Source organism: Rhinatrema bivittatum, chromosome 16 (genome assembly GCF_901001135.1).
Source record: "Rhinatrema bivittatum chromosome 16, aRhiBiv1.1, whole genome shotgun sequence".
In the NCBI taxonomy this organism is placed as follows: Eukaryota; Metazoa; Chordata; class Amphibia; order Gymnophiona; family Rhinatrematidae; genus Rhinatrema; species Rhinatrema bivittatum.
In genome coordinates, this window is record NC_042630.1 from 19003259 (window position 1) to 19024691 (window position 21433).

Consider the following 21433-nt stretch of genomic DNA (forward strand, 5'->3'; position numbering starts at 1 on the left):
AAGTCGTGTGTATACATTCATAACACCCCCTCCACCACCGCCTTCATCCCCCACCTCTCTGTTCTTCTTAATGTGGCCACGTTTTTGCGTGCGTATTTTCAGGCGTTGGAAAATTCACGGAAGCACGTTTGGCCGTTCTACGCCCACAGCTCCCTACTAAGCTTTTGAAAGCTTGCACCTTATTATCTGAAAAGGAATGGCGGGAGGCAACTGAGTACACTGCCGAAGCTTGCGGGTGCCACAAATGCGGACAGGTGCAGAGGGTGGGAGGAGAAACGCCTACCCCATGAAAGATGGAATTGGAACAAGGCATGTTTTCCAGCCCTCCCCCCCTTATTACTTTGCGGCTCATTAAGAATTTAATAAACTATTGCTTTTGAATTGTGACAAACGTGTTACGGCATTTTTACCGCAGACCCCCTCCCTCCCTCCCCCGTGGTCTGTCCTACTCCCTCATGAAGTGAGGAGTTATCTTTCTCAAATAACTTCATGCAAGCCCAGTTTGAAATTCTTCAAACCTTTTCCTTCCATTACGCCCCCTTCCTAGCCCTGAATCACGTCCCCGGGGGGGGGCGGGGAGGGGCAGGACATGCCTTCAAGGCCACTGAGTGGGCGGCACCACCACCAAAACAAATAGCGGCCCACAGCAAGGCTGTGCTCCAAACAGGAGGAAGTTTGCTAACAGCTAGTAAACAAAACATATGATGCCCGGAGTAGAAACAGGAAGGCAATCCAGAGACGCAGTACAGATGGAGAACCCTGCTCGAAAATTGCTCAGCAGAATCCGTCCTTATGCACCGTCAGACTCTTGACATAGGAGCACCTTGCTGCTTCTTCCACAGGTTTCTGTTGTACTTTAGGCTGGCCCACAGAAAATCCTGCCACTTGCTTTTCTCGTGGCGAGGCCTTCTTGATGCACCTCTGGCTCTCCATAGAAGGGTTCATTGTCCTTCCACAGGACTCACAAACGCCGGAGAAAGCAGGCCAGCAACACTTCAACCTTGTTCTTCCTCCCAGCAGGTGAAGAAATCCTCACCTCTGTTCTCTCCTCTCAAAATGTCTTCCCTGGGCCTTGTGGAGACCACCTACTGCCCAACACCCTTGGGAGGTGGTGGTGGTGGGGGGGGATGAACCAACCCCATCACTCACCACCTAAGCTCCCACCTTGTAAACTCCCTCTGAAACCTTTCATTGCTGGAAAATTCCTTTTGTTAAAAGATTAGGCAAACTCTAGTGCACCTCTAGTGGTCGGGCACTTCACAGCAAAAACAAACAGCAACATACTTCTCTCCTAAGCAATCTTTGAGAAGGTGGAGCTATGGAATTACTGCCTAAATTCAGTGAGCAGCTATTTCTAATAGACCTCGGTAGCATATGAAACACAGGCCTGAGTCCTGAATGGATTTAGGTAGCTTCTCATAGGCCTTGGGGAAGGGAGGGGGGGGGGGCAGGAATATTTTGCATCACAGATAAAAAAAAATGTGATTATTTCATTCTCTTTTCTCTTGCCCTTTTCTGACTTGAGTTTTGGGGTTGATAGTGGGCCCAGTATTTGTGTCTCTGATGCACTATCGGAAGCAGGAAATCTATTTACCTGGGAGGCCATCCTGTAAATGATTATCAGCCTGGCAAAGTAGGAATCCAATCTATGCTTTACCGTTGACCTTGCATTTTCAAACATTTGTGTGTTCCGATTCCTAATTTAAAAAGAAAGAACAGGCTGGAACTGCTGTCATGTTAAAGGAGACCCGCTCTTTCTTCAGACCGGAATCGAGTGCTTGTGTAAAGGAGACCTGCCATCTCCTCAGGCTGGAACCGTGCGTGTGGCTCAGAATCCGTGCAAGAAGTTAGGGGTGGAGCTGTGACGGAGGAGAGGGGAAAATATATGAGAGAAGGCTGAGGGGAGCTCCATCCAATGAGACGCATCTCATCAGGCTGGAACCGTGCGTGTGGCTCAGAATCCGTGCAAGAAGTTAGGGGTGGAGCTGTGGCGGAGGAGAGGGGAAAATATATGAGAGAAGGCTGAGGGGAGATCCATCCAATGAGACGCATCTCCTCAGGCTGGAACCGTGCGTGTGGCTCAGAATCCGTGCAAGAAGTTAGGGGTGGAGCTGTGGCGGAGGAGAGGGGAAAATATATGAGAGAAGGCTGAGGGGAGATCCATCCAATGAGACGCATCTCCTCAGGCTGGAACCGTGCGTGTGGCTCAGAATCCGTGCAAGAAGTTAGGGGTGGAGCTGTGACGGAGGAGAGGGGAAAATATATGAGAGAAGGCTGAGGGGAGCTCCATCCAATGAGACGCATCTCCTCAGGGAAACCTTTTTTTTCTTTCTGGTGGGAAGAGAGCAGAGACCTCTGATAGGAATTTTAGAGTTGCATGCGGGCCAATGATGCGGGTTCCTCTTCTCTCCTACCTCGTCCGCAGGGTGAACGACAGCATCCTGTTTGTGAATGAGGTGGACGTGCGGGAGGTCACACACAGCACCGCGGTGGAGGCCCTGAAGGAGGCCGGGTCCATTGTCCGGCTCTACGTCATGAGACGGAAGCCCGTGTCTGAGAAGATCATGGAGATCAAACTCATCAAAGGGCCCAAAGGTATCCATTGAGAGCCAGGAGGAAAGAGGCAGGGGGGAAGGAAGGCGAGAGATTTGAGGGATGGGGGTCAGAAGAGCAAGGGGACAGAGATCAGAAGGGAAAGGAAAGAGAGAAGCAGTACAAAGAAGCAACAAGGTTGAAGCCAACAAGGCAGGGTGGGGTAGGAGGCTTTTGGTGAGCTGCTGGGGAGGGATTTAGGTGTGACATTTATTCCCCCCCTTCTCTTCTTTCCCGCTCACCTTGTCCTTCCTCTTCCCTCTCCCCCCTTCATTTCTCTGGATCCCTCTCTCCTTTCTCAGGTCTGGGCTTCAGTATTGCGGGAGGGGTCGGAAACCAGCACATTCCTGGAGACAACAGCATCTACGTGACCAAGATCATTGAAGGGGGAGCAGCGCACAAAGACTGCCGGCTGCAGATAGGAGATAAGATTCTAGCTGTGAGTAGCAGGCCCACTAACTACCACCCTACCACTACCTCTCTAACCCTAGCAACACCTCATCAAGCATAACTGGACATCCACCCAAGCTGTCCCCATCTCCTCAAGCCCAGCATTGCCACCTTCCCCGCCCTACTACTCTCCACCAAACACCTCCTCAATCCTACTATCACCTCGCCAATCGCGGACTCGTCAGACCAGTCTTCCTTCTTTCGCCTCTGCAAGTCAACATCTACCTCTTTGATGCTGGTAAATGATCTTTTCTCACCTGTGCAGGTAAATAGTGTCAGCCTAGAAGATGTGATGCATGAAGATGCCGTGGCAGCCCTAAAGAACACCTCTGACGTTGTCTACCTGAAGGTGGCCAAACCCACCAATGTGTACCTGAATGACTCGTATGCCCCGCCTGACATCACCACCTGTAAGATGTCCTCTGACTCTTGTTTGTCTCCGGCTATTTAACTCGCTCTTTATGTGTCATTTAGGCGTCCCTTGCTCCTGCCTCTCCCTGTCTCCTCTTATACTCACTGCCTTTCCCCTCTCTCATCGCTTGTCTCTCATTTCCCATTGCCTGTCCCTCTTTATGTCTCTTCCTGTCTGATTTCTGTCCATTTTACACCTTCATCTCTCCTTTCCCTCTCTTTCTCTCACTGACTCGTTCTCTGTCCCTTTTGTTCTCTTTTTACCTAGTCCTGTGTCACCTCTTCCCCATCCTACCTTTCTCTTTTCTTTGGCAGTCTGTCTCTCTTTTGCACATTTGTGGCTCTGAACTGCTTTCTCATAAGGCCTGCTTCCTGTTTCTTAACCACAGCCTACTCTCAGCATCTGGACAGCGAGATCAGTCACCCCAACTACCTAGGCACGGACTATCCTCAGGCCCTCACCCCAACCTCCCCACTCCGGTACTCCCCGATCCCCAAGGAGCTGATGGGAGAGGAGGATATCCCCAGGTGAGAGACCGCCATGGCCATTAGAATCTACCAGGAAGTGTGGCCAAGGGGATGGATAAACTGTGTCTTCCCCATCTACAGTTATCAACCAAGAGCCAGCTCTCAAAGCCTCTTATTTTAGGGTAACTCAAATGTAGGGTTGAGCAATGAGTCATCAGGGGTAGACTCAACCGGTCCTGGTATTGATCTGGGGTGGGGGAAAGCACTAGTTATGATTTCTCTAGGAAAAGCAGGGGGCTCTACATCCAGCCCTGTGTGGGCTTTTAAAATGGTAGGAAGAGTTGAGGTTTGAAGTTGTAATAAAGAACCTCACAGAATTCCAGCCCTTTTTTTGGTTAATGGTTGCTCGAATAAAGAGATTTATTAACATATGATGGTTATTAAGCCCACATAGACGGCACATCAATAAGTACTGTGCTAACTTATTGCTTAATTGTTAGCCTAATTTATCTCAAACCCACAGGAACCCAAGCTGACTTATTGTGTAATTGTTATCCTAATTTATCAGAAATCCACAGAAACAGAAGCACCGATCGGGGTGATGCTGAGATCTTACTAACTGCATTTAAGGGGCCAGTGGTGTCCTTTGTTCACCCCCAACCCCCCTAGCTCTAATTAGGCCCAACTGAAAAGGCAGAAAACATTTCCATGGTGCCCAGGTGGTGTCGGACCAGATGTACTAGTGCTGAAGAGCGAGGTGGATTTCATTCAGTGGCAGGAAAGGGGGAAGCTCCACCTCCCTACGGTTATCCATTGACTTCCCTGTTCAAGGGCTGAGCAGGAAGATGTAGTTCCTGCCTTTTCGGAAGGGAAAGTGAAAGCTCTCTCTCTCCATGCTGCTCACCATCTTCTGCTTCTCGCTGGCACAGGGAGCCCCGTCGAATTGTTATTCACCGCGGCTCCACGGGGCTCGGCTTCAACATCGTCGGAGGCGAGGACGGCGAGGGCATCTTCATCTCCTTCATCCTGGCCGGCGGCCCAGCGGACCTCAGCGGGGAGCTCCGGAAAGGGGACCAGATCCTTTCGGTAAGGACAGAGTGAGCGGCGGGAGGGAGTTGGTGCAGGTACCCGCTTAGGGTGCAGATGTGTCATGAGTCTTCCGCCCAGATCGGGTGGGGGATTTGGTGTCCATGCTGATTCATTCTGGAGCTGCTCTGCTCTTCCCTAATGGGCATTTCCTGGTGCAGAGCATCGTGTTCTGGAGGGGGTCCACCTTCTCTTGGGATGAGAGGGAAAGCATTGTGTTCATTTGTCCTGGGCTATGTGCACGCTTTCTACGAACAGAGCTCTGTCCCGCTCCAGAGGAACAGATAAAAACACTCCTTCCACTAAGAAAGCCCAGTTCTTCCCAGAAGAGACCATCCCCTCTTGGGGTAGGAGAGAGCATTCATGATGAGTAGATGCATTTTGAGATACCATTTTGGTAAAGTGGTGGTTAAGTTCCAGCCATTTCCTGACTATGGACCAATTCTTCAAGGACTCTTACCTAGGGCCTTGCAGTTGGCCACTGATCCTGCAAATTCCTGTTCCCTCCGAGTTGGGGGGGGGGTGGGGAGGGATCCTGGGAGCTGTGATGTCGCTATCTGTTCTCTTATTGTCCATCCACAGCCCTATTTCAGTCTAATCCTGGAGGGGGTGGGGGGTTCTTCCTGATCTTCGGCAGGTGAACGGCGTGGACCTCAGGAACGCAACGCACGAGCAGGCCGCCATCGCGCTGAAGAATGCTGGCCAAACGGTGACGATCATTGCACAGTACAAGCCCGAAGGTACGGTTCCATCTCATCCGCCAGCCGAGGAGAAGTTCCATGCGCCCTGCGAGTGGTTAGAAAGTGCAACATTGCCCTGAGCTTTCTGCTCATGTGCAGAGAAGGACCAGATCAGCACAGCTTCTCCTTGGAAATGAGGGAGCTGTAGAGTGGTGCTTAGCGTGGAGTATCCTCAGGTGGATGTTCATTTGAAGCAGCATAAGTAATAGTGTAAAATCATTTCTTTTGTCTTAACATACTAGAGATGATGCTAGACGGCCAGTGGGAACCAGGGTGCGTTGTATCAAAGGGGGGGTAGAGATACAACAGCTGCTGAACCTTTTTCTTTGTCAAAGCTAGAAAGGCGTAAGGCAATCTTTGCTACTAGTTCCAGTAATCCAGGTATAAGCTGAACGTAAGACGCCTTCACGTCTCCTTCTCTCACCCAGAGTACAGCCGGTTTGAGGCCAAGATCCATGACCTTCGCGAGCAGCTAATGAACAGCAGCCTTGGATCCGGGACAGCATCTCTGCGCAGTAACGCCAAGCGTGGCTTCTATATCCGGTGAATATATTCATAGGGACAGAGTGAGCTCGGGCCAGGCCAGTACCTCTCCGCCATCCTTCCATACAGAAGCTCGTTAGGGTAACCAGTTGGCCTCCGTGCCATCTGGGCTGAGATGGGCTCAGCTAGCCCCGGGTTTGCCCCCCAAATCGCGTCTGGAGCTGGATTCCTCCAAGCAACGCGCCCTGAGCTGGGGGGGGGAGGGGGGGTTGGCATGGCTGGCCCCCTTGGCACTCCCCACTGATCCTCTTCTTCTTCTTCCCCCTCCTCCGCCACGGCAGGGCGCTCTTCGACTACGACAAGACCAAGGACTGCGGGTTCCTGAGCCAGGCGCTCAGCTTCCACTTCGGGGACATCCTGCACGTGATCGACGCCTCGGACGAAGAGTGGTGGCAGGCGCGGCGCGTGCACCCGGACGGCGAGAGCGAGGAGATCGGCTTCATCCCCAGCAAGAGACGGTGAGAGCCTGGCAGGGGATGTTCAGTGAAACCGATAAACGCAGCACTGATCGCTGTGGTGGCCGCACCGGCTACAGTCACAGGGTCCCCCGTCACAGCAGCTTCCTGACCTTTGCCCCCCCCCCTTTCTCTTTTACTCCCGCAGGATGGAGAGAAGAGAATGGTCCCGATTAAAGTCAAAGGTAAGGCGCCCGTCGGCTTCCTGTATCGGGGGGGGGGTCCTGTATATGCTCCTGCTGCAGTTTAACAGGGCTGATGCGTTTCCCCCTCTCTGCCCTGCATTTCCTTTAATATTCCGGTGTCCCTCGTCCGTGCCGCCCTGCGGTCTCCCTTCCTTGCTCCGCGACCGCCCCCCCCCCCCCCCCCCCCCCCCGCCGTCCCTTGCTCGCTAACGCGTGGAATCCACCCCACAGCCACAGCCCTGCCCCCCGCCCCGGTAGTCTCCGTCGATGTAACGAATAACGACTGACAGGCAGGCCTGCGAGGGCTCACGAAGAAGCCTGGCGTTAACCTCTTCTGAGAGAATTAATTTCACGTGGTTTTATTATTTTTTTTGGGCGGGGGGGGAGGGGTGGGCATTTTCGAGGAAGGGCTTCTCAGGGTCTCTCGTTGCTGCCTCACTTGATCTGTCCACCCGGCAGGGAGGGGGGTGGGGGGTGTCAATGCCTTGCGTGCCCACGCGAGCTCCCAGGATGCAGCCCCGCCGACAGGTTGCGAGGTCGCAGAAGAAGGCGCGGCCGCGGCGGCGGATTGGCTGGCGTTGAGCGTGATGTCGTATATGACGTGGCAGCCTGCGCCTCTGACTGCGTTCTGCGCGGCTCGCGGAAAGCTGGGAGGGGGAGGTTCCTCGCTGGACGTCAGCCACGCACCTTTGTGGTCTGCACCGTGGTCGGACGCAGGTGTCAGAATCAGGCGGAGCAACCGGATCTGTTTGATTTCCCCCCCCTCCCTCCTCCCTGGGTGCACATACGGACTTGTGGTGACCGTCATCTTGTTCTCTCTCCTCTCTCCCCTCTCCCCTCCATCCCTACCCTTCCCCATGAACCACCCACCCTCTCCAGGATCGGGGCAGTGGAACAGGATCCCAAAGTAAGTGACCTCATTCCTCTCCCAGTTTTCTGCCTCTTTTAGTCAGTGAAGCAGGAAGGCCATCGAGGGTGAGGTTCCTGCCCCGAGACCCCCTGTGCTATCCCGTGGCTAAGGCGCCCCCTTCCCCTCTGCCACCCACGACGCTGCTGCTCCTGCTGCTGCCTTGCTAAACCCCTAGAAATCCTTCTTTATCTCTTTTTTTTCCATCTGACAGGTCGGGAAGACGCTGTCCTGAGTTATGAGACTGTTATGCAGATGGAAGGTAAATCATCTTTTTTTTTTTTTCTTTCTTTGCCTCTCGTGCTCTTGTCAATTCAATTTAATTAAAATTCGAGAACCCTCCCCTGGTGGGCAGCCCGGGGAAGCCGATCTTCCAACCCGGGGGTAACAGGGCCTGGCTACATTTTAAAGCCCCCCCTCCCCCTTGCCGGAGGACGGGGCGGGGGGGGAACATGGGCAGGGGGAGTAAAACGGCGGGCAGCTCTATGGGGACACAAAACGCAAGCGTGAAATCCTCGGGAGAGCCTCGAGCTTGTGCGCTTCTTAAAGGGCGACCGAGCAGGTTACGCGGGCTGACGGCGCCCGCGTGCAGGGCGAGAAATGGGGTGGGGGGGGTTATTGAAGACTGACGCTCCTCTCCACCCCCCCCCCCCCCTTAACAATTTTCAGAAAGATCCAGTTGGCTCTGAAACGAATTAGGTTTGGCTTCTCCTCACATTCCCAAATCTGAGCTCGGGGCGCGCGCTACGTTCAGGGCCGGTCGGCAGGTCGCTGCCCCCGCCAGCCGGGAGTCAGCTGGCTAGCTGCAAGGATGTGAACGTTGCCTCCTGCACGGTGGTGGCTACATAGAGCCGCCTCGTTTTAGCCACTCAGCGGCCCAATGCACCACCAGATTTGGGGGCTCCCCCTAACGCACCCCCATACGGAGGTTTTGTGGCAAAGAAAGATTATAATTACATCCCAGGCCCAACTCCAAAAAAAAAAAAAGCATCCTCTCCCCCCCAACTTTTCTGCCAAACAAATAGAAACTCTGCTCTTTCACCTGGCGCGACGCAGGTCAGCTCTTCCTTTCGGCACCCGGCTGTCTCGGTCCTCCCGCAGCAGCGGTTTCCCTGAAAACAGAGTGCCTTTAGTGGGAATCACCTCCTAGAAAGTGGTAAAAAATAAAATAAAATAAAATAAAATTACAAAAGCAAATCCTTTCCAAGCCTCTGGATTGCGCACGGCGCAGGAGGGAACGCGTTCCTCTGTTTCTCTTTCTCCGGTGCTGCGCCACAGGCGGAGCCTTTCCGGTGCAGCTTTTTAAAGGCCCCTGTGCTTGTTCTCTCTCCCTCTCTTGTCTCCGCAGTTCATTACGCTCGCCCCATCATTATTCTGGGCCCCACGAAGGACCGCGTGAACGACGATCTGCTCTCCGAGTTCCCGGACAAGTTCGGCTCCTGCGTCCCCCGTGAGTTACAGGAGGAGGAGGCGCCGGGCCCTCTCTGGGATCATGGTGGTACTTTTATAAGGGGGGAGAGGGGAGGGACCCCCGCCAGATCCCCGGTTCGGGCCACGGCTCTAAGCCTCAGAATTTCCGCTGTAAATCTTCTCCCGCCTTCGGCCGCCGGCAGTGGCCGAGGTGAGAGGAGCCTCTAACTCCCACGGCCCGGATGGAGCGGGGACCTCTGGGAGGGAAGGGAGATTTAAAACCTCCAGGGAGGCGAATCCTTTGCTGCTAGGGGAGGGGAGGGGAATATTTAATCTGTCAGAGGATGATCTTTTTCATCTGGGAGGCACTGTTCACACTGTGGAAAGAGGAGTCCCCTTTTGCTGGGCATTTGAATGGAAAAGCCCTGCGCTTCTCTTTCCTCGCCACAGATACCACCAGACCAAAGCGAGAGTATGAGGTAGACGGGAGGGACTACCACTTCGTAGCGTCGCGGGAAAAGATGGAGAAAGACATTCAAAGCCACAAATTCATTGAGGCCGGCCAGTACAACAGCCACCTGTATGGGACCAGCGTGCAGTCTGTGCGGGAGGTGGCAGAGCAGGTAAGCAACATGGGCATCCAACCCCAGAGCCCTCCAGTCCTAGAGGTGTCAGGCTCTGTATCCCTGTGTCCATCCCCTGAGCCCTCCAGTCCTAGTGGTGACAGGCTGTGTATCCATCCCCCGAGCCCTCCAGTCCTAGAGGTGACAGGCTCTGTATCCATCCCCCGAGCCCTCCAGTCCTAGAGGTGACAGGCTCTGTGTCCCTGTGTCCATCCCCTAAGCCCTCCAGTCCTAGAGGTGACAGGCTCTGTGTCCCTCTGGCCATCCCCCGAGCCCTCCAGTCCTAGAGGTGTCAGGCTCTGTGTCCCTGTGTCCATCCCCTGAGCCCTCCAGTCCTAGAGGTGTCAGGCTCTGTATCCCTGTGTCCATCCCCTGATCCCTCCAGTCCTAGAGGTGACAGGCTCTGTGTCCCTCTGCCCATCCCCTGAGCCCTCCAGTCCTAGAGGTGTCAGGCTCCGTGTCCCTGCTCCCATCCCCTGAGCCCTCCAGTCCTAGAGGTGTCAGGCTCTGTATCCCTGCTCCCATCCCCTGAGCCCTCCAGTCCTAGAGGTGACAGGCTCTGTGTCCCTGCGCCCATCCCCTGAGCCCCCCAGTCCTAGAGGTGACAGGCTCTGTGTCCCTCTGCCCATCCCCTGAGCCCTCCAGTCCTAGAGGTGTCGGGCTCTGTGTCCCTCTGCCCATCCCCTGATCCCTCCAATCCTAGAGGTGTCAGGCTCTGTATCCCTGTGCCCATCCCCTGATCCCTCCAGTCCTAGAGGTGTCAGGCTCTGTATCCCTGTGTCCATCCCCTGATCCCTCCAGTCCTAGAGGTGTCAGGCTCTGTATCCCTGTGTCCATCCCCTGATCCCTCCAGTCCTAGAGGTGTCAGGCTCTGTATCCCTGTGTCCATCCCCTGATCCCTCCAGTCCTAGAGGTGACAGGCTCTGTATCCCTGTGTCCATCCCCTGATCCCTCCAGTCCTAGAGGTGACAGGCTCTGTATCCCTGTGTCCATCCCCTGATCCCTCCAGTCCTAGAGGTGACAGGCTCTGTATCCCTGTGTCCATCCCCTGATCCCTCCAGTCCTAGAGGTGTCAGGCTCTGTATCCCTGTGTCCATCCCCTGATCCCTCCAGTCCTAGAGGTGACAGGCTCTGTGTCCCCTTGCCGATTCCCTAAGCCACGCAGTCTTGGAGGTGACAGGCTGTGTCCCTTTATTGCTGCCCCTGAACTCAACTTGTATCATTTTTACAGCCTCGCATCGCACCAGAAACCCAGCTCTGACTTTGCTCAGGCCCACAGCTCTCTCTGCTTCTCTGAGCCCTTTTGCTGACTAATCTCTGTTGTATCCTTTCTTTGATTCTTTTCCACAAACTGCCCCCCTCTCCTCTTCTCTCTCACGTCTTTTCCACCTTGCGCCTCCCTTCTCCTCATCCCCCGTTCCCTTCCCGTGTTCCTCCACCGCTCCGCAGGGGAAGCACTGTATCCTGGACGTATCCGCCAATGCCGTGCGACGACTGCAGGCGGCACAGCTTCACCCCATCGCCGTCTTTATCCGACCAAAATCTCTCGAAAACATCTTGTGAGTACCCGGGGGGTACTAATCCCCCCCCCACCCCCAATCCTCTCCCAGTGGGGCCCGGCTGGGTGCAGAGGAACCTATGGACATTTCCTGCCTGATACAATAAAACTTAGGTTAGCGATCGGGGGAGTGAAAATTACAAAATAAAATAAAAACGCGTGATATGATCTTGTGAGGAAGTGAGATCTTTGTGTGGGGAGTGGGAAGAAGGAATTGTCTTGCAAAAAAAAAATGTAAAACAAGTCTGGCGCTTCCAGGAAGTCAGCCCGGGGGGGGCGGGGTTTCGACAGCTTCCAGTCCCTGCAGGCACCAACCCGCTCGGGTTTGTCAGACTGTTCCCAATGAATACGGCACGAGACAGACCTGCCTGCAGATCTAGCTCATGCATATTTGCTGGGGAGATCCCGAAATGTATTTATTTATTTATTTAGGCATTTTATCTACCGTCATCGCAAAAGAAGATCACAACGGTTTACAAAAGCGACATTTATGTTCTAGGTCAACGCCCCATCTATCACATGTTAACTAGAGGGCCAGGAGAGCGGCTTGTGACACGCAAGTTCCATTTCCATAACCGTCACGTGCTGGTTTGGATAAGTTCTTGGAGGAGAAGTCCATTAACGGCTATTAATCAGGTTTACTTAGGGAATAGCCACTGCTATTAATTGCATCAGTAGCATGGGATCTTCTTGGTGTTTGGGTAATTGCCAGGTCCTTGTGGCCTGGTTTTGGCCTCTGTTGGAAACAGGATGCTGGGCTTGATGGACCCTTGGTCTGACCCAGTATGGCAATTTCTTATGTCCTTTACTTGTCGCTCATTTTTCTAACATTGTCTATGTTTTTGCTAGTCTAGTTCTCTGCCTGCTAGGGAAAACATTCGGTCTCTTATTTGCGTTAGATGTGTCCTTTTGTTTTGCGATCTTAGTGTTCGTTGTGGCGTGCATGGTTGGAGTGTCAAGTCTATCATGCAGGGGTTTCTGTCGTTCATGATATTAAAGATTAGAGTTAATACTTTATAATGGATTCTGGATTGTCACTGGCAGCCAGTGCAGAGCTATCAGCGAGGAGGTGATTTGGTCACATTTCCTTGTCCCTAATAGAAGTCTGGCTGAGGCATTTTGTCATAACTGTAATGGTTTTAATAGTCCTGAGGAGAGTCAGTAATCTAAGTCTGAGAACGTTAGAGTTTGTAAGACAGTGCGGAAGTCCTGGAATGTTAGTAAAGGTTTCAACCGATGTAATATTCGCAGCTTGGAGTACCCTGTTTTAATTAATTTGCTTATGTGCTTTTTCATTGTAATACTCTCATCAATCTGCATTCCTAGGTCTCGTACTTGATCTGAGGATGTAATATGAAAATTACCCAGGTCTAGAGGTGGCGGTTTAACTATAGAGGAGTTTCTCTTTAACCACACCATTTCAGGTTTTATTGCGTTTAAGTGTTAGTTTAAGCTTCGACAGTTCTTGCTGTATTGCCTTCATGTATGTTGAGTGTCAATGCTGTATTTTCAAACGATTTGGCGAATGGGATGTAGAACTGTATGCCATCAGCATATAAGAAGTTGATTCCTAGGTCCGCTAGTAACGTACACAGAGGAAGCGCGTACATGTTGAATAGTGTTGCCGAGAGTGCTGAACCCTGGGGGACACCTGTATCGATAGGGAAGGTGTCAGATATGTGGTTGCCCAGTTTGTCTTGGAATGTCCTATCGGCTAGGAAGGAAGAGAACCCTTTGAGAACACTTCTCATCTCATGGCAGAGCAGGGTATGCTCCACAGTGTGGAAGGCTGCTATTAAATCAATTAGTACCAGGATATAAGATTCATCATTGTCAACCCCCTGTAGTACAGGCTCAGTTAAAGATATGAGTAATGTTTCTGTTGTTCGATATTTTCTGAGTCCATATTGGTTTGGATCTAGAATATCATTGTCTTCTAGGTGACTTTCTAATTGGGATAACACTGCTTTTTCAAGGACTTTAGTGATAAAAGGCAAGTTGGATATTGGTCGATAATTGTCCCAATTGTCAGTTTTTTTAGGATTGGTTTGATCACAGCTTGTTTCGCCCTATAAGAGGCCAATCCTCCTGAGAGCGAGTGGTTGATTATGGTTGCGCTTGTCGGTGTGATTACGCTGTGTACTCTTTCCAGGGAACTGGGTCCGGCGGGTGGATGGCAGGCCTGATTTTGGTAATGATTTGGTTAGTTTCGAGTTGACGTACTCTGTCGAATGTGGTCCATTTAGCCTGCTCTTGTTTTTCTTCAGGTTCTTTTGTCGGCGAGCTAGTGGAGAATTGTGTTTTTAACCTGTTGATTTGATTTAGCAAGGAGGTGGCTTAATCATTGCAGGCATTTTTTTTTGAGTAGTAGTTACTCGAGATGGAGGAAGATGGATCCTCGATTAAGTGTTTAAGGCTTTCGAAGAGTAATTTGGAATTAAATATTACCCCGTGAATCTGTTTGGTGTAGTAGTTTTATTTTGCTTTATTGATTTGTGCTCGGTATTTTGTTAGGAGGGGTCTGCACTTCTGCCATTGTTCCTCCGATTTTTTCATTGTCTGTTTAGTGCGTCTTAGCTCTTGGCTGCACCATGGTTTCTCTTTTGTTTAGAGGGATTCTGTTCATTTTGGAACGTTTTTGTTTGGACTGGGCTTAGGTTATCTGCTATGGCAATGACAATTTTATCCCAGGAGTTAAATTCTGATGAGGCGTTAGCTTGATTAAAATCGATTAGCTTATTTTTAATTGGTTCTTCAAGTATATCCAGCTTCTGTCTTTTTTTTTTCTGAAGGTAAAGGCTGGATTATTATTTATATTTGTTTGTTCTGTGTTGAGGAGGGTTATATCCCTGGGGACTGCAGGTTGACCTACCCCTGGTTTCGGGTGGGATCATAAAATAACCCGCGCAGACTGTGTTTTCAAAATCTATGCAGGAAAAAAAAAGGGTATAGCGGCACCGAAAAAGCAGGTGCAGGCACCCTGTACGCGATGGCCATCGTCAGAGGACGCCGTTGGGCGGCTTCTCCTTCGAAAGCTGGGGATGAGATTCACGGGTGCTTGCGCCGGCTTTGAGTGCAGGCGGGAGTGCCACGTGGAAAAGGACGTCCCGGGGGGGGGGGGGGGGGGGGGGTTGGAAAAACAAATCCCTCCGTGAATATCTCCTCCCCCACCCGGGAATGCTCTTTTTGTCCGTGCGCCAAAATCTGAATGCCTGGTAAAATGCGGCAGCCTGGCTTTAGCCCCAGGAGTTTATGTAGGTAACCATCCTTTCAAAATTGTCCCAAAAACAATTAAAAGAAGAGAAAACGAAAAAATGATAGCAAATAATATGACAGTGAAATAAAACGACAAAATATGGAAGAGAGTTCCTGCATTCTACTGCTGCTGTTACCTTTCCGGCCGTGCCGCTGTGTCCTCCCAGGATTAGATAAAGGTTTTCCTGTTCATTCTCAGTGTGGGAAGTCTTTTAAGGGGTCATTGTGTAACACTGCGCCTAAAAATAAAAAAATCTGGCAAATGCATGCACCGTCTCCTTTGAAAATGATCCCCACCCATCTACCAGCCAGTCGGGTTTTCAGGATATCCACGATGAATATGCATGCAAATTTTCTCTCATGCATATTCATTGTGGATATCCTGAAAACCCGACTGGCTGGTGGGCCCCCAGGACAGGGTTGGGGACCACGGCACTAAAACATCCGCCTGACGGTTTCCTGAAAATGTACACGCAGGCGTTATAAAATCCAAAAGTACGCCTGTTAAGCCCCAACCTCGGAAACAGCTCCGTTAAGCCTGAGTAAAGTTCCTTTAGATTGGGACATGCGTGCCTAAGTTGACCCTCCTGTTGGGCCACCGGTTCTGCCAAAGGCGATTTATGCACATAAAACACTGCCCTGCCCATGGGAGTCCCTGCCTGGGAGGCAGGTTTCTAACAGCAGGGAGTTCACAGACCCTTGGACCTGGCTTGGTGTCTGTCCGAAGAGGACCTATGGGCTTTGCACTCTGCTTCTCCTGCCGGATGATTCTGGCTGGGCAAGCAAGGCCTGGGGACCTTGAAAATACCCCATGTCCAGGCCTCGTCTTCCCACCTCGCCCTAAACCCTCCCCCATGGAGGCCGCGGAGGAAGGCAATTTAATGGGTAAATGACCATCAACTCATTAAAGGGCTTTCAAAATTATCATCTTCTTGTCCCTTTTAGGTTTGGAAAATGTGCATCTCTTCTGTCTTTGGATTTTGAAAGTACCTCAGGAAATGAATTTGTTTCTCATTCTCCAGTGCCTAGTCTAGCTCCTTTGGGTTTCCATTTCAGCTTTTGTCTGATTTTGTGGTTCCTTAGTCTGTATTGGGTGAAAAGAGAAGGCTCCTGCTAGCGTATAGTTTCTGTAGCAGTCTGCCGTCTTGTACTTTCCCATGTATTGATGTTCTGGGGCCCAGTATAAGATTTGCAGTGTTGCCATTTTCTAGGTGGGGTTGTTGCTACGTGAGTCCTGGCCGCTGGTGCTGTTATGTAGTGCAGACTTGCTACACAGGGGCAGAGTTGTGTTTTTGTTTTTTGGGTTTTTTTTGCAGGGTTTTGTGTTGTCACAGAAAATCTGGTAGTGGAGGGAGTTTGTGCCACTGTTACTGATGTGACACTAGAAATAGGGGTAGGCCAGGCCAGTGTGTCGGGTTTTCATGATATCCACACCGCATACTCCTGAGATGCATTTGCTTACACTGCTTCTGTTGCATGCAAATACATCTCGCGCATATTTGTAGGCCGATGCGATATCGTTGCGGGAAAAACCGGCGCGCGCGTGGTTTGAGTGACCGCTTTTCTAACACGCACCCATCCTCCCTGGGCGCACAATGCAGTAGGCAAATGAGCCGCTGCGTTACAAAGGAGGCGCTAGGGGGAATTTTGTGCATCCCTGGCGCCTCCTCGACGTCAGGCGCCCAGGAAAAGTGGCTGGGCGCGGGTTAGGAAGACAGAGGCTCAATCGTACGAGCATGTGTTTTCCTAATCTGTGCACAGCCCCGGGATAGGAAGATGGACACTCATTAACTGAGCATCCGTTTTCTAACCTGGCTGCCGGCAAGAATTTTTTTTTTTATGTTACTCCTTTTTTTTAGTTCCTCTGACTTAATATTGCCACGATATTAAGTCGGAGGAACTACAGAAAAGCAGTATTTAGGGGCTCCTCAAATGTTAATGCCTGCTCCGGAGCAGGCGTTCATTTCTGAGAGTAAAAATGTGCATGTTGGCCACCCCTTTATTTTTTTACATAAGGGGGGGAATAGCTAATAAGCTCATCAACCTGGCATTTACGTGTGATGAGCGCTACTAGCTGTGCGTGTGTGCTGAACACGCTGGGTTATGGATGCGCATCCAACCAGGGGTTAACCTGCGTGCTGGCCTGAGTGCAGGTATCGCATCGGCCTGTGAGTGGGGAGATCCTGAAACCCAACTGGGCTTGCAAGCAGTCGAAGACTGGAGTAGTCTCCCCCTGCGCTAGAATCCTATCTCCCTCCCCCCTGCTTCTACTTTCTGTCTCTGTCCTACACCATGTCTGGCGTTTTATAGTTCAGCTGAATGTACTCGGGCTCATCCTGCCTCCGCTTCGTTCTTCCAACCACTGGAAGTCGCTTAATCACCTCCCTACCTGGACTCTAAACTCGTCGGGGGAGGGAGGGGAAAGGGCACATTGCAGCCACCTGATTTATCTCCAGAGTTTTGGAGGGATTTCCACTCACCGGGGGGATCTGGTTCTTCTTTTTATCTCCTCCCAGAGAAATTAATAAGAGAATAACAGACGAGCAGGCCCGAAAAGCTTTCGACAGAGCAACCAAACTGGAACAGGAGTTCACGGAGTGCTTCTCAGGTTCGTGTGGTGGGGGAAGGGTGCGGGGAGGTGGGGGGAGGGGAAGGAGGGTGTAGTTATGGCCATTGTAAAATAGGACTTGGCATTAGATGAGGACCTCTTGACCCAGCCATTCTGCCAAGTTGGGCCCCTGTCCTGTTTTTTAATGCAATAGTTTCTTCCTGCCTTCAGGTTCCAGCTCAGTCAGAAGCAGGGCGGGGACTCTAGCGTTGAGCTAGAAGTAGCTGAGGGCGCCTTCCAGAACTGCACTGTCAGGGGCCCTAATTGCAGCCACTAAGGTGTTTCCGTTGCTTGAAGGCAGGGACATCCTCCCCTCCTAACTCCACCCCCATCCCCTTCCCCCCTCCCCCCTCCCCAGGCCTGTGACCGCCGCCTTCGCAGCATCCCCGGCCAACTGGAAAACCTAAGCCAGAAATGGATCCTGGGTCCCCGCTGACAGCAGGCCGGCCCCTGGCCCCCGTCTCCTGTCAGCCTGCAGACCTGACCCGGTCAGTGGCGGCCATCTCTCTTCCTTTCCCCCTCACCCCGCCCTCTCTATCTGCCCTAAAGCATGGAATCTCCACCTGCGAGTGCTGATTCCGGACCCCCCCCCCCCCTCCCCTCGATAAAGAAGGATGAGGAAGTGCTCAGTGTTTCGAGCAAGCCTGCTAAGAGAGCAGAAGCGGGCGGCCCGTGGAGCGCAGGCAAGGCAGCAAGCCGGAAGCCGCTTTTCCTCCCCCCCCCCCCCCCCCATGCATTGTTTCCTTTTGCTTCTGTATAAGAGAATAACACGAGGACCTCTTGCTTCCTTTGCCCCCGTTTCCCCTGTCCCGTGCAGCCATCGTAGAGGGAGACAGCTTCGAAGAGGTCTACCATAAAGTGAAACGGATCATCGAGGAGCTGTCCGGCCCCTACATCTGGGTCCCTGCCCGCGAAAGACTCTAGGACCTCCGCAAGCCGTCCCATTTGCTGGCGCGCCCCGCCTGCCTTTTCGCGGCCTGGAAGCAGTGGTTTTCATCCCTGGCCCAGGGGCCATACTGGAGCCGCCAGGTTTCCAGGCAGCCCCGGGCGAATACACTAGGCCTCCCCACCCCCATCCAGGCAGATCTCTTCTCCTGCATCTTCGCGAGGGACATCTTGAAAACCAGACCGGCGAGGTGCGCCTCTAGGGACAGGGGCTGAGAACCATCCGTTACTGGCGCCCAACGAGGAACTGCTCGGTTGCATCTCTTTCCCATCCAGGGTTGCCAGCTCCCTCCAGGTCAACCACGCAAACTGTTCCAGCCCTGCTTCCCCCACCCCCGTTGCATGCAGGGATTTGCGGTTCAGATCACACGGCAAAAACTTTGGGAGTCTGCTGGATCCCGTACTGACCGCTGGTAGCGGCTGGGAGGAGATAAGCCAGGAGGGAGAGTCGAGTCCAAAAGCACCAGAACCTGTCCAAATCTTATTCCATGCCCCCTCCCACCATCGATGACTCTAAAAATAAACAAAATAAAATAAAATTAGAACTGCAATTCTGTGCATGGAATGGGGGCCACACGAGGATTGGATCTGCATGTTTGGTAGACCTGGGGTGGAGGGTGGCCTCCCTCTGCTCCTGCTCTCCTCCCCCCCCCCCCCCCCCCCCCAAGATTCATCCAAGGAAGCTGTGCTGTCTTATTTTTCCAGTTTGTTTTGGGGTTTTCGTTTTCCCTCATGACCGCTCTTCCGTGCCAGTGGGACCCGTGCATGCATCCTGTGACGGCAAAATTAAAAAAAAAAAAAAAAATTTTTAATTAAAAAAAAGACAATAAACCCAGCAAGTGGAAGAGAAGAAGTCCCGCCATGAAGCAAACGACAGAGGCTTAAAAAAACGAACCCGCCCGTAAAACGAGGACGGCAAAATGGAAAGCTTTTGAAGGCATAGCGGGAGGACAACAGACATTTAAAAAAGAAAAAAAAAAATCGAAACAAACATTTCAATTTAGACTGTCTCATGAAGAACAATTCTTTCTAAAAACTGGAGCTCTGTATGCGTGTGTGTGTGTGTCAGATTTTCATTTTTTGGGTTGTTTCCAGAAAAAAAAAAATCATTGGATTTTGTTTGGGGGAGGGAGAGGTGGTGATGTGAGGACCCATTTCACTCCACGGCCCGGTTTTTTTTTTTCCCCAAATAGGCCGCAAACGATGAGCAGGCAAAGCAAAAAACGGAAAAAGTCACCGAAAGGAAAAAAAAAAAAAATCGCCAGGAAGGAAGACGCTTGTATTTTGGATTATAAGGGTGGTTTTTTTTTTTTTTTGTTTTTTTTGTTGTTCTTTTCTTTGTTCTGAGACAAAAACTAATGGCAACCCCAGAGAAGGGGCAAAGGAGGCCATCTTTGTTGGAGGCTGACCCAGAAATGTACATGTGGTGCTTTCCGGACTTTTTGTTTGGTTGTTTTTTGGTTTTTTTTAATCTACTTTTTTTTTTAGGTTTTTCTTTTGCCTTCAAAAAAGAAGCAAAGCAAAGACGTGAAATACAAATAGAGTTGATCTGAGCTCTGCCGTGTTGTATGGCCGTGGTGGATGATGCGATTTTCTCATTCTCTTTGTCTCTCTCTCTCCCCCCCCCCCCCCCCCCCCCCCCCCAGAGCATTTTAATATCTCCGTATAACTGGGGAGGACTGTGTCTTAGTTATGATTCTAATGCTTTAGGGTTTTTTTTCTGTTAATTATTAACTTTTCTTTTTAAATTATTCATTTTCTGGTTCTCTCGTGGCATGGACATCGGTAAGCGTGGCTTTAATGACAGCAAACAGACTGGTGGCAAAAAAAAAAAAAAAGTTTTATCGACTTAGTAATTTTATATTTTTTGGCGGGAGGTTGGTTAAAAACAAAACAAAAAAAATAATATATCTATATCTGTTTTGTGACTATTTTGAGTATTCTAAAGTATCACAGTGCAGGTGTCTGTATTGTAAAAACAGAGGAGGACTTTGCAAGTTTTTATTTTTTCCTTTATTTTATTTTGTAAATTAAAGAAGATTTGGAGCATCCCTGTAAGGAAACTTGAACCGATTTTTATAGGGGGACTTCTGTATGACTTTTGAAAATTATTCAATGGTATAAATTTCGCCTTTCGAGTCCTTCCGCCCGTCCCCATCTCTTTTTAGTTCTTATTTTCTTTGGACTGGTATCGCCAAAACCCAGGAAACAAAATTTTCGCTTGGTTCCCTACCGCACTGCAGTCTGTGTGGCTCTTTCCCCCACAGTGCATTGCAGACAGGGTGGGTTACACTTCCCCCCCTTCCTTGGAATCTGTTTGCCCCTCGCTGCTCTCCTGTGAAATATTCCTTCAGTGCCCTTTTGGGGAAGCAGTGATGCAGACTGCACTGTGTGGGTGTATATATATATATGTATAGAGAGTCCGAAAAGGCTAACGGATCGAACCACAGAAGCACATCCGTATATAAAATATGTAGAATACGCGGTTGCAAAGAAAAAGATTTAAAAAAAAAAAAATGGAGAGATTAAAAACCTAAAGTCTATAAAGGGTTAATGATTTTACGTTGGAAAATAAACAAAAATTTTAATTATTTACTGAAAGGTCTCTTTTTTTTTTTTTTTTTTTTTGTTACTTTTGTCCAGGAGCATGACTTTTTTTTTTCGGGGGGAGGGGGGAATGGACTCAGCAGTTTCTTCCTGCTCATTTTGGCCTCTAGCACAATCAGAACCAGGGCTCTGATTTGGCACCACGAGCAACTACCTGGGATTTTTTTTTTCCTATTCTACATGTCTTCCTGACTTATCCAGCCCAGTCATTGCAGTGACCCTGCTAAGTTTTTTTGTTTTTTTTTTGGGGGGGGGGGGGGCGGGGAAGAGTGCCATGGACCAGGGCTCCTTCCAGAACCATACAATCATGAGCCCTGAATCTGGCCACCGGTTGACCGGGACTCTTTCCCTACAAGGCTGGGAAAGCTGCTTCCATTGCGTTCCCAGCCCTAGCCCGCCCAGCAAGCAGAGGACTTGACCTCCCGTCCTGGGATTCAAAACCCCCAGGGTTCTCTGCAGGGCACTTCATGACCATTTTTTTTTTTTAATAAAGGAGTTTGTAGAACATCTTCTATTTGCTTTATTAGGTTATATTTTGAGGTATTTAATTGGGGTGATTTTCAAAGACTACCGTGGGTGTGTGTGTGTGT

General features: G+C 50.9%; 1 protein-coding gene across 6 annotated transcripts in view; it reads left to right on the plus strand.

Moving 5' to 3' along the window:
* DLG4 (discs large MAGUK scaffold protein 4) overlaps positions 1–20827 on the plus strand; it is a 150239-nt gene extending 129412 nt beyond the window's left edge. For 5 of the 6 annotated variants that reach the window (XM_029581061.1, XM_029581063.1, XM_029581059.1 and 2 more), the window contains exons 6-21: positions 2426–2595; positions 2895–3031; positions 3308–3452; positions 3843–3981; positions 4851–5007; positions 5645–5747; positions 6176–6290; positions 6572–6748; positions 6894–6930; positions 7810–7837; positions 8052–8099; positions 9186–9287; positions 9698–9870; positions 11320–11429; positions 17200–17291; positions 18109–20827. In XM_029581061.1, coding sequence (XP_029436921.1) covers positions 2426–2595; positions 2895–3031; positions 3308–3452; positions 3843–3981; positions 4851–5007; positions 5645–5747; positions 6176–6290; positions 6572–6748; positions 6894–6930; positions 7810–7837; positions 8052–8099; positions 9186–9287; positions 9698–9870; positions 11320–11429; positions 17200–17291; positions 18109–18215 — 1840 coding nt within the window. In that variant the 3' untranslated portion in view covers positions 18216–20827. The remainder of the gene's footprint in view (positions 1–2425; positions 2596–2894; positions 3032–3307; positions 3453–3842; positions 3982–4850; positions 5008–5644; positions 5748–6175; positions 6291–6571; positions 6749–6893; positions 6931–7809; positions 7838–8051; positions 8100–9185; positions 9288–9697; positions 9871–11319; positions 11430–17199; positions 17292–18108) is intronic. The other variant, XR_003853104.1, reaches the window with a different exon arrangement.
* Positions 20828–21433: the final 606 nt, after the last annotated feature.